At 40.3% G+C, this 19,588-nt stretch overlaps 1 protein-coding gene across 2 annotated transcripts in view; it reads right to left on the reverse strand.

The window, feature by feature from the left end:
• HYDIN (HYDIN axonemal central pair apparatus protein) overlaps positions 1–19,588 on the reverse strand; it is a gene marked incomplete at both ends in the record, with an annotated part of 302,437 nt that overhangs the window by 223,790 nt on the left and 59,059 nt on the right. For both annotated transcript variants that reach the window (XM_080829076.1, XM_080829075.1), the window contains one exon: positions 10,133–10,232. In XM_080829076.1, the coding sequence (XP_080685202.1) occupies positions 10,133–10,232 (100 nt within the window). The remainder of the gene's footprint in view (positions 1–10,132; positions 10,233–19,588) is intronic.

Here is a 19,588-nt window from a genome sequence, read left to right on the forward strand (position 1 = left end):
TCCTCCATTTCAAATTTTTAAAAAAGCTTTATTAAAAATATGACAAATACGTATTTTTAATACTTATCCGAGCTCAAAAGGAAGAAAGGAAAATACCAGGTGACAGAAATGAGAAAAGAATTTGGGGATTTGTAAAGTTCATAAAGGTCTTGTGGTCTAGTGCCTTCAGTTTTAACACCCTCACAAAAACAGGACATTTGGCTTTGCTCCTCTGCAGGAATAAGGACCTGAACTTAGATCCTTGCATAAATACAGGACCTTGGAAAGGATACCTTTTTCTGGAAAGGAAACAAGAAGAAAAATTCTATCTATTGGTCTAGGGAAGCAGTTATGAAAATTGTCATCTACGTAGATCTCTCAATAGTGGACAGAAGTTCCTATGAAAGATTAAAGTCTCAAGTATAGATACGGAATCCAAATTTACCCTAGATGATAGGTAAAAGAGTCAGAAGCTGAGAAAATAATAGATGGAGGATCCTGAAAAATGCTGTGAAAGAATACTTCCATGAACCAATAGCCACGCTCTCTTCATCTGTTTGGGCTTCTCTAACAAAAATACCAGAGACTGGGTGGCTTAAACAACAAATACTTATTTTTCACAGTTCTGGAAACTGGAAATTCCAAGATCAAGGTGGCAGCAGATTCAGTGTCTGGTGAGAGCCATCTTTTCACACTGTCCTCACATGGAGGACGGAGTGAGGGAGTACTCAGGGGTCTCCTTTATAAGGACACTAATCCCAATCATGAGGGCTCTGCCCTCACCACCTAATCACCCTCCAAACGTCCCACCTCCAAAAAAACATCTCACGGAGGATGAAGTTTCAACATACGAATTTTGGGAGAACACAAATATTCAGTCCACAACATGTGCTAAAGATGGGCTTACAATGCAAACATTTCAAGCCATCTGACGAAACAATCCAGTAAGAGGAAAGTATTTACTATAAACATGCAAATCAGTACCCCAAGAGTTGGAGATAATAGAAAACTCATAAAGAAACTGTAACACTGCATTCTTAAAATCTTTTAAGAGGCAAATAAAGAAAAAGAAACCATCGTGAAGGAGAAAAAATGAACGTATTAAAATGATATAGAACTTCTAAAACTGAAAAACCAAGGTGATGGAATTAAAAACTGAACAGATGAATACCAAAGAGTAGAAAATGCTCAAGAATTAGTCAACTGACAGGAAGCTCTTAGAAAAATACTCAGGATATATCAAAGAGAAACAAAGAAATAAAAAATATAACGAAGATGTTAGAAGACATAGTGATTCCCATGGGAAAGACATAATATCTGAAAGAGTTTCCAGAAGAAGAAACCTGAGATTATGAGAGAAAAAAATATTGACGAGATAATTGCTGAGAAATTCCAGGAGTGATGAAAGTTGCTTAGACTGAGGAAGCAGACCAAGAACCTAAGTAGGATAAACAAAGGCAAATCCATCGCAATGAAACTGTAGAATACCAAAGGATGAAGTAATTCTGGGTATCAGTCTGACACAGGAGACGGGTCACTTAAAGAAACAACAATCAGACTGCGGCAGATTTCCCGCATCAACAATCTAGTCTGTTGTCCATGCTACAAGCAAGCAGCCTCATGGAGAGGCCGTGGACAGGGGATCCAGGGAAGCAGAACCTGGTGAGGTCCCTGCCAACATCCACAATTAACTGCTAGACATGTAGGTGGGTGAGCTGTAAAATGATACCAGCCTTCACCTTCTGGCCTGTCCAGCTGTCCCCACGTAGAGCAAGGAGGGGCCGTCCTTGCGGAATCCCGACCAAACTACAGATCTGTGAGCAAAAGAAATGGCTGCTGGTTGTGTTAAGCCACTAAATTTAGGGTGGTTTGTTACTCAGCAAAAGATGAACAAAGTAGCTTCAATAAATTAGGGTTTTTATTTTGCTCACATACCAAGGACATTGGGAAATGAGGCTTGGGGGGAGGGGTGGGCTTAGGGGATTAGGGCATGCTGCTGTTGCTGCTGCTGCTGCTGATGGATAAGGATGAAAAGAATGAGTATTGATTCAATAGCTTCTTTCTTTTCATGCCAGAACGATCCAATTGTACTTATTATAGATTTTAAATAAGTTTTAACATATGGTGGGGCCAGTCCTCCCACATTATTCTTGTTTTTCTGAATTTTCTAAGCAATTCTAGTTCATTTATTTCCTCCATAAGAACTTTGGAATCAACCTGATTTAAAAAAAGAAAAAAAAGGTTGATGTTACCATTGGGATCACCTTATATTTACAAGAAGAACTGACCTATTTATGATGTTGACTTTCCTGACCAAAAAAGCATCAAGAGACCTTTCCATTTGTTCAAGTTTTCCTAAATCTGGGTATGCATACACAGATACTTAGATATTATTCCTTGTGTTCTTTATTTTTGAAATATTTGATAACTGAACATATAACTTAAAGTCAATAGTGTAGTTGATCAAGAAGATAATTTCTTATTCATAGGACCAAGAAACCTTATATTATTATGAGGTGGCAGTCTGATGAGTTTTGAGGAAGAAACCCTACAAATATGTAGAGCATTACTTAATTATCACTCTGAAAACTCAAAAATGTTTTCAACATTTCTCTCTCCTAACTGTCCATTCTTTAGTTCAGTTAGGATAAACATCAAAAGCTCTAAATTGTCCTAACAATTCAGATTCTACTTCCGATGGACAGGACGAAAATGGACACTCCAGTTTCATTTTAATTGGGTCCTGAAAGGAAGCAGGTACATCTGGCATCCTTTCTACCATGCTGCTTTTTCACATTTGACTCTGAAGCACCCACTAACGATGTTATCTAGCAATATATTTCACAGTTTAAATCAGTAAGTGTTGCTTCCTTTGAAGTTCCCATATGGTGATCCAAGCCAAATATGTGCGGTTTCCCGTTGAGTTTTTTTTTTTTTAAAGGTAATCTTCATGATTAGATTAGGAATTTCCACATTACATTGGAAAGTCAAGACAGATAGGAAGTAGTTTCTCAAGCCACAGCTTGTGGACCATCAGCAAGTCTTTATATCTAACATAGTTTAACTACTTCTAAGAAAATTTGAAAATTTCAATGAAGAAAAAATTTCAGTTTCAGGGGAGCCGGAAAGGTTATAGTGATTTATATTACCTGGGTTCAGATATAAGCAGGTCCCTCCCTTGTTTAGAGCCTTTCCATGTTTCCTGACTACAGTCAGGAGCAATTCCAAGGTTCTTAGTCCAGCAGTCAAGGGCAGCCCTCCCTGAGCTACTTACTCCTCAAGCCTCCAGCCCCATCTCCTGCTCCCACCTCTCCAGCCCAGTCTCTGTCTCTCCCGCAGCCACATGCTAAGAATTTGTAATTCTTTGCCATTTCATGCTCTTGCCATGTACTTGCACAAAGGGTTCCCAGGCCCACATCCTTTTTTTACTGGACTAATGAACACTTCAAAGGGTCACTTTTACTGGGGAGCCTTCCCGGAAAACTCCAGACCAAGCTGTGTGCCCCGTACCCTCTCCTATTAAACACTCATTCCCTGGATAGCACTGCAACATAAGTGTTGATTTACTTGTCCATTTCCTCCTTCATTGCTATGCTTACTGAGGACAGGGAATCTGGTTTTGTACATCTTTGTACTTACGATCCCTAGATATAAAAGCTTGCAAAAGAAAAAAAAAAGTTGCAGCTGGAGATATGGGTTACATTTCATGTGTGTTGAGAGGCTTCCTTCAAGACCAATGACAGGGGCACCTGGGTGGCTCAGTGGGTTAAGCCTCTGCCTTCGGCTCAGGTCATGATCTCAGGGTCCTGGGATCAAGTCCCGCATCGGGCTCTCTGCTCGGCAGGGAGCCTGCTTCCTCCTCTCTCTCTCTCTCTCTCTCTCTCTCTGTCTACTTGTGATCTCTCTCTGCCAAATAAATAAATAAATTCTTAAAAAAAAAAAAAAAAAAAAAAAGACCAATGACAAGGGCCTTCCCTGCTACTTCCTGTCTCTGAATGTATATTTCCGGGATGGAATACTACACAACAATGAAAGTGAAATACAACCAGGGCAACAAGCAACAACATGGATGAGACGTGCAGACTGATTCCAACTGTGTATGTTTCCAAAACAGGCAGTATCAAATTGCATTTTTTATGTGCACATACATTGGGGTAAAAACTATAAATGGAAGCAATGAAATAATGACCATAAAGGACAAAATGGTGATTATCCCAGGGGGAGGTTAGGGTGAGGGGAGTGTGACTGGGAAGGACACACAGGGGGCTTCTTGGAACTGGAAATATTCTCTTCTGGATCTTGGTAGCAGCTACATATTTGTCTTGTAATGACAATACGTATGTGTGTGTATTAGTTTCCTGTTGCTGCTGAGACAGATCGCCATGAACAAAGGATTCCTATATGATCATGAAAGAGAATGACTCTTTTTCTCTAGTGTTAATGGAATAATCTGCAAGAATTATGCTTAATGCATAAGTTTATTATCTTAAAAAAATAGGGTGAGCCTGGTGATGGGTATTAAGGAGGGCACAGGTTGCATGGAGCACTGGGTGTTACACACAAACAATGAATCATGGAACGCTGCATCAAAAACTAATGATGTACTATGTGGTGACTAACGTAACACAATAAAAAATAGAGAGGTCAGAAATCTAAGTTGGCTCTCCCTGGACTAAAATCCAAGTGTGGTCAGAGCTGCATTTCCTTCAGGAGGTTCCAGGGGGAAATCCATTTTCTTGCCTTTTCCAGTTTTTCTCCAGCCCTTGGCCCTTTATCTTTAAAGCCAGAAATGGCTGGTTGAGCCTTTCTCGTATCACATCGTTGTGACACTGAGACTGATAATACTGCCTCCCTCTTTGACATTTAAGGACCCTTGTGATTCTCTATTGAGCCACCCACACAATACAGATAAGGTCAGCTCATTAGTAACCTAAATTCCATTTTCTGCCCTAATTTCCCTTTGTCAGGTAATATAACACAAACACAGCAATATATTCATTGGTTCTGGGGATTAGGCACAGATATCTTGGGGAAGCTGTTACTCTACCCACCACAGTATATTTTATGCACATTTGTGGATCTATGTCCTATTTCTTAGTGACAAATGGTTAAAAATTAAACTACAGTATGTAAATACAAAGGATTCCTGTATGATCATGAAAGAGAATGACTTTTTCTTTAGTGTTAATGGAATAATCTGCAAGAAATATTTAAAAAGCAGTGTCAGAATCACTGTGTAAAGTATGCTATCGTTTATGTAATAAAGGCACGAGGGGGAAGCATAGCTGTACGTATTTGCTTCTATATGCTCAAAGTACATTAAAAAACAAAAGCAAAGCAAAGCAAAACAAGGGAAAGGGCTTTTTCTATCTGCCTAAGAAGCATTTCTTAGTGACCTAAAACCAGGAGGTTTTACCAGCTCTTTGAAGATAATACTAAGGAATCATCACCAGCCCTTGAAAAGACACAGAATTACATGGAATTTACAAGGAAGATAATATGGAATTACAATGTAAACAAAACCCTTCTCTGGCAATCATGTCTTTTAATAAACCACTAACAAAATAAAGAAGAATGTCATGCAGATGGAAAATTATACTATTCAGTTTACCCAGGATGTGAATTCTGTGGCAGAATTCAGAACTGCAAACACAACAATAGATGAATACAACTAGTTATGTAATGTTTGGGAACCTCCTGGAGAGCAGCCAACCCCCTGGCACATGGCCAAGCACGACATCCCGGGGGAGTCAGAGCTGGGAGGGAGGTCCCACCACCTGTGGCATGGGGGACACTGGAGCATTTCCAGCCTCTGTCTGAACACTGCTGTACCAACATTTCCTCCAGACCCGTTAAGAAGTCTGGGACAAAGGATGCTGTTTTGAAGTGTGGAAACAGATTTATGTCAATCCTGAAACTCCTAGTCCATCCTGCCCTCACTCTGGGGCCATCTTGAGAATCTTGCATTCATGGGCAAGGGAAAGACCAGATCAAATTAGGATTCATTCACTCATTCATTCATTTTTTTCATGTAATTGCTCATCCATTTAATCAATGTTTATGAGGGGCTTTATCTTCCCAGTGCTAACAGCATCAGACACAGAGTATAATTTCAATATATACATTTTTTAAACCAGCAAAATCATACTATTTTGCTTAGACATAAACACATAGGCAGTGAACTTATACATGAAAACAAACAAAAATAACTATCATAAAAAGCAAAGTGGTGGTTACTTGCAGGGAAGATGAGGGAAACATCGTCAGGAAGGGACACAATACTTGGGGGAGGAGGAGGGCAGCACAGTCTTGACTTAGGCAGCCAGCCCATCCTTCTGCATTGTTCTTACACTGCTTGGCCCCTTGATACACAGAGAAAAGTGACTATGTAGACTAAAAACATGCTAGGTAGAGCAGAACGGTGGGATTTTTGCACTTGAAGCCACTAATGATCATGTACTCTTGCTGCTCTCTCACCACTTAATATTTTATCATTAAAATAGCCACCACAGCTGTAAATCCTGGGAGACCTGCATGTTACACAGGAGGGGTAAGCAGCACTAACCACTCTGAAAATTGAACCCGTTTTCTCATTCTTATACACAAAGGACAATCATGGACCAGAAAGCACTGGAAGGATCCCTATGACTGCATGGTACTTTCTACCTGAATTTTCTAACAAATAAACATTTCTCTTGGCACCCTTATTTAATAGAATTAAATGGCGTTTAATGTCATATATTACTCATGTTTGATTAAAATCTGGTTCTTTGAGAACAGATGATCAATCCTGTAGGTCTAATACCAGACTGTTAAGAGTTTCAGAAGAATAAAATGAAAAATAATGGAGGAAAGTACATTAAAAAAAATAATACAATTTCCCAGAACTGAAGTAACACATGAGGAAGCAGACTCTAATGGCCCACAGAGAGCTGAGGAGGATAAATTATAAAACCTGCTCTTGGATATGGCTTCATGGCATTTCAGACCTCAAGTACAAAAAGAAAACTCTAGAAAACACTGAGACAGAAATAACAGGCCAACCACCAAGGAATGCGAATTAGGTGACTTCAGACTTCTGGACTTATACCATAAAGTTGGCACAATGTCTTCAACCTTCTGAGGAGAGATTACTTTGAACCTAGAAATATCAGCCAATCTATCAAGTGAATATGGAGGGTGAATGAGACATTAACAGGCATTCAAGGATCAAAGTTTCCCTCCTATAGACCCTTTCTGAGGGAGCTACTTTAGCAAAGTGAGAGTAAAAAGTTATAATGGAACACACATAGAAACTTTAAAAATTCCTGAGTAACAAATGTGTAGGAGGTGGTCGATCTGATTTAGAATGAGAAGCTGGTAGGCTCTGAGAAAAATGCCTTCAAGGAAAAGAAGAGCACACATTCTACAATTAGACAAGAGTGAAGAAATGAAAAATTAGAAATATTGGTCAGGGCGGGGGGGACCCAAAACCTGCACGGAAGAGTTGATTTAATGATGGAGTAAGCTAAAATGGAGCATCATGGTGAAAACTGATGGACAACGAAGAAAGAGAAACTACTTGACACAGACAGACCTTAGGGGAATTCTTTGAGTGGTTAACATCCACCAACAGAAGTCAGAACATTCAACCAATGGAGGGCAAAATGTAATCCTGGAATAAACTGAGCCCTTCAGTGTATAAAATTCATGTAGACAAAACAGAGAACTTAAATATGGTTACCAACAATTCTAATATGAAAGTAAAACAAGTGATAGAAGGTAAGAGGGAGAAACAGGGTGGAATGGCAGAGGGCAGGTTAGGGGTCCCAATATTCTTACACGTCAAGAAATACTGTAGAGTTGATGGAACAAAAATACAGTTTTAAGTATATTATTTAAGACTATAAATAAAACTCATAAAATAAAATACAATCAAAATAACTGGGTTGCCAGGGGCTGAGATAGGGGAATGGGACTGCATGTAAAGTGGCATGAGGAAACGTTATGGTATGATGGAGATATTCTGAACCTTTATTTTGGTGCCAGTTACATGACTGTACACCAAAATAGGGTGAATTTCACTGCATGTAAATTATAACTCAATAAGGCCAGCCAGGGGGACAATGAGATCATATGGGAACTAAATTCTCGTCTTTCATAGTAGGGACTCACATGTAGTATCTGAAGTTGATAAATAAAAAAATAGCAATCAATTTAAGCATAGAACTAGCAAGGAAAAGTACCCCTGCAAGAAACAGCTAGAAGTGCTTCTTAAAAGTAACACTGGAGAAATAGACTGCTAGTTAACTTTTTAATCTTGCTATCTAATTGTTTTACATATTTATCAGCACCAGCCTTTTAAAAAAGAATTCTGAGACATTTTTTTTTTTTAATTTGACAGAGAGAGATCACAAGTAGGCAGAGAGGCAGGCAGAGAGAGGAGGAAGCAGGCTCCCCGCTGAGCAGAGAGCCCGATGCGGGGCTCGATCCCAGGAACCTGAGATCATGACCTGAGCCGAAGGCAGAGGCTTTTAACCCACTGAGCCACCCAGGCGCCCCCTGAGACATTTTTTTTAAAACAGAAAAGTTTCCAGAGTAGTACAAAGAACTTCCATACACCCTTTACCCAATAATCTGCTTTATAGCAAAGGATCCAGCCCTCACTCACGTGTTAACACCCAGATGTTGTGTCTCTTGAGTCTCCCTCAATCTAGGATAGTTCTTCGGTCTTTCTTGACTTTCGTGAGCTTGATGTCTTTGAGGATTACAGGCTGGTAATCTTGTTCTGTTCTTCAATCTGGGTTAGTCTAATGTTTCCCCACAATTAGACCCGTATTAGATATTTTGGTCCTAATATCATTGAAAAGATGCTGTGGTCTGGTGGTATCCTAGTGAGTAGTCCATGAGGTTGACCTGCCATATTACCGCCAGTCTTAACTAAAATAACATTTCCCAGACTTCTTCATTGTAAAGTTAGATTTCTCCCCTTCATAGTTAATAAGCATTTTAAGGTAGGATATTTTGAGGGCCATTAAATCTTAAGAATGTTTTTTTACCTGCACTGATTATTACCATGATTGCCAAACAGTAAATTTTTATTTAGTGGATTCATAGATTCCTATTTATTCAGTGGATTATAATCTATTAGTATCATTATTTTCTTGATTCTTCACTTGTTCCAAATTTGGTCAGTGGGAGTCCCTTTGCTGGTTTCCGTATCATTTTGACATGTCCCTGTCATTCTTTGAGCATTTCCTTAGTTTCCAATATGAAAGGGTGTTCAAGGCTCATCTTGTTCTTTCCCTGCCTGAGTCCCGGAAAAAGTCCCTCTTAGAAGAGATTGGGATTCAGAAACCAAGCTTTGGGTATGAGGAGTTCTCATTGTTACTAGGATCTCAAAGCTGGATCTCAAAGGACCTCTCAGTGTTCATAGGTAGGAAATATACATAAACATATACCCACATTTACATATATATTCTATATCTGTGCATAGCAACCATGGGTTCATAGCGATAACTCCAATTCTGTTCCAATACCAAAGGCTCATCTTAGCCTTTCTCATATATATAGAAGATATGTATATATATCTTTCTGCCTCCTCCAAGAGAGAAAAATAATTCTGGCTCTTGTTATCCTGATCACTTTTTTGTTTAACTCTTCTCTCTGTATCCAATCTTCTGAAGCTACCAAGTTGCCACTCTCCTTGTACCTCCCCCATGCTGATTCTGGCCACTGCCAGGCTGCCTCCCCATCCTCCTTGGCATGCGTTATTTTGATTCAAAGCTCAAAAAAGGAAAAATTAAATAGCCAAATATTATAAAAAGAACAAAAAATGAAATTCTGAAAATTTGTGTCACGTAATATTGCTACTGCTCTAAAAATCAAGAGGAAACCCAGATCCATGGTTTCCCATGCCCCCTTGCCCTGACCACACCACAGTTATAATGTACTTCAAAGTCTGCAAAGTCTGATCTATTCTAGAATAAAATGAGAAGTGCGTAACTTGACTCTATTATTCTTCTACTGATATCAATTCACTTCCTATAGTCTGAACACATACACACACACACACACACACACACACACACACACACACAGAGAAGCACCCCACTTGATGCTCTGGGCACTTGGTTTTGCCACATAGAGTTTGCCACATAGAGAAAGTCTTTACCTGAAATGTCACAGTGAACTGTCTGCTGGTAGAGCCTGGCTTCCAGAGGATTAAAGTACACCGTGATTTCAACTGATGAGTTAGGCCAGACATCACCTTCCTGAAAACCATGAAAAGAATCATTAAAAAACAGTGTGATGAAGAGGCACCCAGGTGGCTCAGTCGGTTCAGCATCTGACTCTTGATTTCGGCTCAGGTGATGATCTCAGCGTCCTGAGATCCAGCCTCACATCAGGCTCCACGCTCAGCCCAGAGTCTGCTTGAGATTCTCTCCCTCCCCTGCTCTCTGCGCCTCCTCACCGCTCGCACACTCTCTAAATAAATAAAATCTTTAAAAACAAAAACAAACCAAAAAAATCCCCAACGTGATGAAGAGAAGGCACTGCTTTTAAGTGTTGCTCCTATGTTATAACCTCAAGAAACTTGAAGGAAATATTTTTACAACACATTAAAGAAAGTACTATTTTACCCAACAGGTAGTAAATTTATGTTACTTGCTAAGAGGTGGTACAATTTGGAAATGAGCTTCAAAGGTAATTTCAGTGAGTTCGTGAATATATAATTACTAAAGGAAGCTTGGATATTTGGAACATTTTCAATATTTGTGCATTCAATGGACATTCACTGTATCAACAGATGACCAGCACCAGGTTGCAGAGATGAAGAAGGGTGTGGTCTGAGACTGCATGGAACCCACATCTCAGAGGGAGGATAAATGTGCATACAAATACTGTATAGTATACCTGGGACGTGCTGCACCTTATATATATGCATACAAGGTTCAGATAGGCTAACTTACTCTTGAGGTGACAACATAATGAAATACTATAATTCTGTGCAAACATAACAATGGCCTAAGGCAAAACAATGACCAGGTCAAACACTGATTTTTTTTTTAATTTTTAATTTTTTTATTAACATATAATGTATTATATGTATTAGCCTCGGGGGTACAGGTCTGTGAATCGCCAGGTTTACACACTTCACAGCACTCACCATAGCACATACCCTCCCCAATGTCCATAACCCCACCACCCTCTCCCTACCCCCCCAGCAGCCCTCAGTTTGTTTTGTGAGATTAAGAGTCTCTTATGGTCAAACACTGATTCTAATCCAGTGTATAGTTCTTGTTTTAATGCAAACCACTCAAAAGTCATAATAAAGAAACCTAGTTTTGAAATTATAATATACACAGACCACATACAGAAATTCCCTTGAAGTATCTCTTGAAAAATATTGTTGTATTGACCATGTAACCTGAGGCCTCTTCATGAACTTGTCAGGGCTGTAAAAGGAGATGTAGTCCTACCTGCCTCAAAGAGTTTCCCACCCAAAGTCTGACAAGGTCATGCAGGTCACATGTTTTGCCCCATGCTCGGTACTTAGAGCTCAAAAAATGTTTACTATAATTGATATTATTTTTATGCCACCTGGAAAGAATAAGATGAAAGTATTGAAAAAATAGGGGGAGGAAAAAGCATGTATTTTTTCAATGATTTTTGTAAATAGATCAAATTAGGCATAAGTATTATGGACATTGGGGAGGGTATGTGCTATGGTGGGTGCTGTTAAGTGTGTAAACCTGGCGATTCACAGACCTGTACCCCTGGGGCTAATAATATAGTATATGTTAGTAAAAAAATAAAAAAAATTAAATTAGGCATAAATGATAATCACATCCAAAGATCTTTAAACGATCCCACCAACTAAACAGAAAAATAAGAAAAGACAACCTGGTAAATAATTAGGCTTCAGTTTCAGAAAATCCCCAATACATATTCTACTCACTCCAGTCTGGCTGAAATGAACATAGTGCTGGAGTAAAGACTCGAGCAGAGAACAAAATGGTTTAAAATGCAGACATCAAACAGGATGGAAATAGCAAACTAGAGCCTGCTTGGGTTTGTTTATGAAGGTAACAGACTGATTAGTGTACCTCCCAGGCAGTGTCCCCTGAATTCACAATGACAAAGGGCACAGAAGCAGCAGTGAGGACCATGAGCATCCTGTGGGTCCGGGGAGCTCCTACAGCCCAGATCAGCCCACGAGGATGAGGCCCCATGAACACAGGGACTACTTCGTTCCCGGCCCTAAACCACTGGTGGCTCACAGTTCTCGACATATTATCCAATCAGTCATATGCCAATCAGCATACACAGTTTGCACACTGTGTACTTATTAGCAGATGCCTATTCAACTTTGCAACCTATTTCTGCCACTTTCTCCTCCACTGGAACCCCAAATTCGTGCAAATTTAGAGCTGAAAGGAGCCTCTGAGAGCATGTGGGGAAGAGGGAAGACCTAAGCATTTTCACTTTTTGAGGCGTTGCACTGTGGCACTTTTCCAAACCTTGAAACAAGTACCTGCTCCCTTCTGATAAATGGAAAATACTAGCCCTTTAATGATTTGTGGGGGTTCCAATGACATGGAGCATTAGGAACACCCATGGCTAGATTGGGCAAAGAGGCCAGGCCGAAGAGGTGACTCATCTGTTCACGGGTCCATCAGTGGGCGTTCCGTCTCCGAAGAGCCGAAGACCTGGGATTCCTCCTGAGAGACAAATGTATTGCCCTGGTGGGTTTAGACACTGCTCTGTTTGGGGGTATAGAATGGACACAACTGGCCTGTTTCTATCCAAACTGACTGACCAAAGGAGCTACTCTGGATCCTGAGAAAACTTATGCCAGAAAAGTCTCACCAGGACAGGAGGAAGTGGCCCTTAAGGATACACCAGAAATCAGATAAGCTCAGTACCTGTGAGAAAATTCAAGCATTTTATGGCTTGGGGTGAGCCAGACCACTTTCAAAAACATTATCCCAGCAAGAGAACCCAAAGCCCATATGCATACAAAAAGGCAACACACTTAAGTTCTATCCCGGAAGCATTCCTGGAACACCCCATCATCACAGAAGTCTGATTACCAGAACCAGTGGGTTGGAAAATGGTGGGAAGGCACAATCCATGGGTGACCAAAAACCCCCCAGAGGAGGGAGTGCTGGTGTTTGGATGCGATCTGTAAGAGGATCATCTGATATGGAGGCTCCCGGGGTGGAGAAGCACTTCTGCTTGGGGAGGGAGTCTGAGTCCAGAGGGTTCAGCCTGCCTGAGCGAATGGGACTGTGGGCTCAGTGCTGTCTTATCCTGGGCTGCAGGGGTTTTGCCGGGCCTGAAACAGCTGTGAGTAACTTGCAGGTTTTACTGAGCCCTGGGAGGAAATTCAAGGACAAATCCGATTCTAAAACCCTCTTGAGGGGACAACATAATGGGCTTGTCGCAGGTCATGTGCATTAAGAGGACTATGTGCATCTATAAAAATGGAAGTGTGGTCATTCAGTTCCCTTTCACAGAGGGATGTTTTCAATATTAGGTCATTGGAAGGAGTTAAGAACATGCAGAAGGACACTTATTTTTCAGTTGGGATTAAAACAAAAGTAAAATAACTTCTATTTCTTTATGGCAAAAACTCGACATAGCACCTTCTAGCAAATCAGAGAAAATAAACCTCAGAAATAGGCGATCAGCCTAAACTGACCCCACTTTTTACTTACATAGCTCTGAAACATTTCACATCACTTCTCCAACCCTCCTGAAATTAAGTCTCTGAAAAGAATGTTCCCTTTGTTATCGTTCAGTTCTAAAGTCTCTTTCTGAAAAGGAAAACATTCAGAATTTTCCCTGCCTGCTCTGCCATTAATATCTTGTCTTCCTGGTCCTCGGAAAGCAGCCTCATGGCACAGAACCCCTGCTGCTCTGTGTTCCTTCTGTGCATGACTCCTCTCCCATAAGTCTATTCTCCCACTCTAAATGAAAGACTGAGTATCTAGGATATGATCTGTAAGTGACTATTTTGTTGTTTGTTGAAAATAATTGTCAAAATGGCCTTCAGTTATGTTACAAATATTTTCCTTTTTGGTCTTAATGTTTTGTTTTTTTCCTCAGATCCCTAGCTGCATTTCACTTACTGATCAAGTGGTCTTCTAGAAGGAATCAGCTTTGAATTGAATTGAATTCAAATTGAACTCTGAATTTGAATCAAGTTTTTAGGTCTAAAGCAAACTCTCATATTGCAGCTTTTACTCAAATATTACACATCTCTGGAAATGGAACTTCATCTTTCCATCTGGAATAATTACAACCAACCAAGTGACTTGAAGGATTCAGTTCCAAGACTTTCTGTAAGATGTCTATGGACACACTGCCACTAGTTCATCACAGGAGATGGATACCTTCATGAGAAAAGTGTCCTTTTAAAATTATCTTCTTAAAAACTTACAATGACAATGACTAAAGTGGTTCTTTTAAAAATCTCCCATGAAAATCCTTAAATAAAAAAGAAAATATCTTAAAAATCACCTTCCTTCCCACCTATCACTCATCTCCCCTCCTCCTTCCTTCCTTCATCCCTCACTGCCTCCCTTCCAATGAAGGATTATTTTTGCAAATTTTGCAAAATCAGAACCCAACTGCAAGAACAGAATTACAAATACACTTAATCCACTTGGTTTATCTGGAAAATAAATGATGACTTAATGTCTACATTTGTCAATTTAATTAGTTGCATTTTAACCTCCAACTTAAATTTAGAAGAGTGATCTAAATGTTTCCCACTCTAATGCTACAATTTCCAATCATACTCCCTAATCTGATGAGACCGAATCAGATCTAACTCTAAATCATAGTATCAGCAACCATTAACCGAGAGCTCATGTTCCCAGCACTGTGGTAAGTACCGATGTACAATATCCACTTCAAACTTTACAATCTTGTTAAGTATTATCCCCATTTTAAAGATGAGACAACCAAACAGAAGTTAAGTATCTCACCTAAGACCACACCAACCATAAGTGGAAGAACTGGGATTTTATAATATATTTTTCTTTAATTTCCTGAACCCCCTGCAATTATAACAAAAGATCAGGCCTCACCTTTCTCACATCATTAAAAAAAAATGCCAGAAGAAATCTAAAAACATTACAACTAATAACCAGGCTTAGATGAGGCCAGGAGGACCTGGTGAACAAAGTAGGAGGCACTGTATGCTCATATGCGCAGGTACATTGGAAGGTGACTCACAGGAGGCTCCTTTGGACGACACAGTCAACATTCATGCGTTGGAGCTCTTCAGAAATGTATTGGAAGGTCTTTATAAAGCTATCCTGGTTGGGTCAAGGTGCAGTCAGTTCAGAACAAGGTCAGTGAAAAATGATTTCAAGAGCAGCTGTGTAATGTGTGATGAATTTCATCATGTTCCACCAAAATGGAAAAATTCCTGACTACGTAAACAAATATCTTTAGCTGTGTTATCATATTCAAGGAAAAAAATGTAAAATTTCTCTTGGGAATAAAAATAACTTCTTAATTAAGTTTCTATCAATCAATTAAAAAGAGAAGCACTGATGAGAAACTATAATCTGTTTCGCCATCTACAATTTTTCTTCTAGAATCTTCCAGATCAATAAGAGAAATCATGGCTCCCTTTATCACCACTTAGAGCAAGTAGAAGTTGTCTCAAAGAGTCATAAGGAAAAAAAAAATGGAAGCGAACACATTGAAGGTAAACTACCCTAATTATCATTGAGAGAAAAGACTGAGTTGGCACATGATATTCAAGGAGACTTTTCTACTCAACTGTAATTCCTGGGGCAAGACACTGATTTTAGTAAAGTTTTGATCTCAAAATAATGACCAGCAAACTTTCTAAGAGAGGGGTCTAAGGTCTGGCCATCTGTCAGAGCAAGTCTCACTAAAGTTGTGTTCTGTCTTCAGTGAGATACCCCAACCCCTATGCAGTGAAAATTCCACTGCGGTTTTCTAGGAGCCAAGGCAGTTGTGTGTGATGTTCACGCCCTTCTGTAGAGAGACAAGATTCGTGTCTCTTTCAACAGTGAAGCCTGCTAACTTACTTCATGACCTACAAAGGCTCTCCAGTACAATAGAGGACGTACCAGCACGACTGGAAAAGGTTTGCCTGAGCGCAAGGATCAGAGAGGACAAATAATAATAAAGGGAGGCTGAAGGATGGAAAATCATACTGACAGAAGAGCTGTGACTTGTCAAGGACAGTTTGCTCTCAGCAGATTCCTGCCCTCCTTTCTCCCTTCTGGTGTCCATTTCCGAGGAGTCAGCTCCCACATGTTTGCAGTGTGACTCATGACTAATGGTACAAGAAGTGGAAGGGGTTTGCAGTAAAGAGCTAGATCTTTCCTCTTTTGGTAGCGATCTGGGCTTCCACCCAACCTGGTTCTGCTGAGCCTACATGCTATGCCGATTTGGGAAAAATAAAGCAAACTAAATTTGAGCTCTGCTATCAGTCCGAATTGCTGAACCGCATGTTTTCTGTAGGCTTAGGTGACGACAAAGCATGGTTTACTATTACTTACATGGTAATAAAGGAATGATCAAGTTTCCCTCCCTTTCCGAGGCTTAGTTAAATTAAGGTAAAGCTTCCCTAGGGATACGGGATGAAGTTTTCTTTGATGGAAAAGACATTTGCTAACAGAAGTGGGAATGTTTGCCCTGCTCGTCGATGTCAGGCAATCAGTTAGGATCAGTTTGGGCAAATATCTTTACTTTCCCAGGCCTCTCTTTTTGAGAAAATATCAAGTGTTCAATATTCAGAAAATTGCTACATCTTAGAAGTGTGACCTGAGCCAGGAGTACCAGAGTCCAGAAACAAGGCCAGCACGTCTGTGTTGTGATTTCTCAGAGGACTCCCAGACACCCATGGAAATTGAAAGCTTAATTCTTTTTTTGCCCTGTGATACTCTTCTGCCTCGTGGTTCTCAGATTTGTGGTTTTTGTCTCTGAATCTCTCTCACTCAGGGTGCCCAAGAGACCTAAGCAGAGGATATAACATAATGAGACTGTCAAAATTCTGTATAGCCAGAGTCCATCTAGTAAAATAGAATATTATAGTTCTGAAAGTAGTCGATTCCACTTGCTTTTCTGGAAGGCACAAAACATTCATAATAGACTCAGTTTTGCAATTTTTTTCCAAAGTGGGGGGAAAAAATACACAGACGCAGGTAGCTTGAGAAATAATCAGTATTCTGCAGAACTCAGTACCTTCCCTAGGCAAGGCATAAATGGAAAATTCTAGGTTAATATTCCGAGACATTATCAAAAGAATTGACATGAGGAACTTGATATAAATAGTAGTAATATACCACATATATTTATGACTAGAACAATAATCATGGCCTACCACTAGAAGATCAATAAATTATCAAGATTTTAAAAAAATCCTTCCAGACCTCTGTCCTGTATCTGTCCTGTGTGACCCCAGTGGTCACTCTGGGTCCCTGTCTACCCCCTTTCTCTGCCAGTGAACACCTCTGGGGTCTCTCAAAAGACAAACTCCTGCCTCTGCATTCTGAGACCATATCAGTACATACTCAAGGCACGCCAGCATAACTCCAGGTTTGAACAACAGACTCTATGGCAATGTTATACGATGAGCATATTGAGGAGAAAGTAAGCTAAGACAATGCAACTACCCAGTGGCCAAGTGGTGAACAGGTGGTAGAAGAGAATAAGAACTTGCAGCTCTAGAATCTGGGTCAGCATTGAGTTAAACTACTTCTCAAATGATCAAATTAATACGACTTTATTAAATTCATACTCATCACTATGTGTGGGCCTTTTAGGGACAGTGACTGATCTGGATCCTAAATCTACTTGCTTTAAATTACAAGAGCCTCTAGAATAGGAACAATGTTCCCGTAAAACATTCAATATGCACAGAACACAGTAAGGGCCAAACTAAACTTGGTTTTAGGTGATGCGTGGAAGAGCCAAGACATTTAGATGTGGGTCTGACAGAATAAGCATATCATTTCTTACTTCCTTCCAGACCCTAAGGTAACAGTTGTGGTGTTTTTTTTTTCCTTTTTAAGTTTACTTCATCTGAAGACAATGCCCTTCCTCAATGGACACAGAGGCTGAAGAACCCTTCTGAAAGCAAGGTGGTCTCTAAGCCCTGACATCTGCCTTTTATTTTTATTTTTATTTTTTTTTTGGATAGGGTATCCATTTGAGATTGATTTTTAGATCAGTAGGTAACACTGCTTGGTTTTAATCTTCCCTGCTTCTACTGTGAACTCAACTCATAATCAAGAAGCTAATTAAAAGGAATCACACTGTAATCAAAAAATGAATCGCTGATGCATAGCTCATCTGTCAGAAATTAAATAGTGGCCATTTGGCATAGCTGATCTAATACATGAGCAAGATTCAGAAGAAAACCTCAGAAGAAAACGGTGAAGAACTTGCCACAATAGGATAGAAAGGTACGTGAGATATGCTGCTGTGCTCCCAGATGGCTGCTTCTCCTCTTAGCCATCCTGCTCTGTGAATTTACAGCCTCTCCTCTCCTCTCTTCGCAGGCTCCTCAAAGGTGAGCATGTCAGGTCTGTCTTGGGCCCTCTGCAATTTTCCTCGTTCCCTCTGCTCTCAGAATTCCCATCTTCTTTGCATGCCCTCAATGAAGACTTCTATATAATAGTCATAAGTCTTGCTTCCACTTCTGATTCCTCTCCTACATATTTAACACTGCATTTCCAAAACTTTTTGGACATCTATTGTCGTCTCAAATTCAACATATTCAGAACCAGACTCATGATCATCTGCTGATTTCCATTCCTTCCTTTTTCCCTGCCTTTCTCCCTCCTTCCCTCCCTCCCTCCACCCTCCATTTATTGGCAGGGTGGTCGGTGTGAGGTACAGATAAGGATAAGGCACTCCTTAACTTAAGGAGCTCAGAGTTTGTTACCGAATTGGAGAATCAAAATTTGTGAATCAAAAAGGACCTAAGTGTCCTACCCCAACATCCTTTTGTGTACAAGACAACCAAAGCCAAGAGAGATCAAATGGCTTGTTTAAGGTCACATATGCTATTAGCTAAGCCAGGAATTAAACCCAAGACTCCTGATTTGCTAATTACCATCAAAGACATCATATTCTCCCAGCCACTCTAGTTCAGGTCTGAGGAGACATGTGATTCCTCATCATGTCTCGCCCTCAACAACCAATCACAAAGCACTTTAATGCCTTTCTTTTGAGTATCTCCCACATCTGCCATTTCCTTTGGTTTCCAACCATCAGCAGGCTGACCATCCAGGTCAGCATGACCTTCACACATCACCCTGAACTTGCCTGCAGCGACGTTCAGTTTCCCTGGTACTTCCTGCCCTCGCACATTTCGCCTGACCCGTACCCTCTCCCAGCCCCAATCCATCCTCCTCCAATTTGATCGACTTGTGGCTACCCAGATAATATTTCTAAAACATCTGTACACATCATGCACCTACTGCAAACCCCACAGTGAGCCTCCAATACGTTGGGCATGCTGTGTGGGAGAAGGGGGTCTATGGTCATGGGGAAAAATACTGCTTGCACTCTACCCTCTGGAGAATCTTTTTCTCTTGAACCAGTGTTTCTCAAATTTCTCTGACCA

This window comes from Martes martes (genome assembly GCF_963455335.1).
Source record: "Martes martes genome assembly, chromosome: 17".
NCBI classification, from domain to species: domain Eukaryota; kingdom Metazoa; phylum Chordata; class Mammalia; order Carnivora; family Mustelidae; genus Martes; species Martes martes.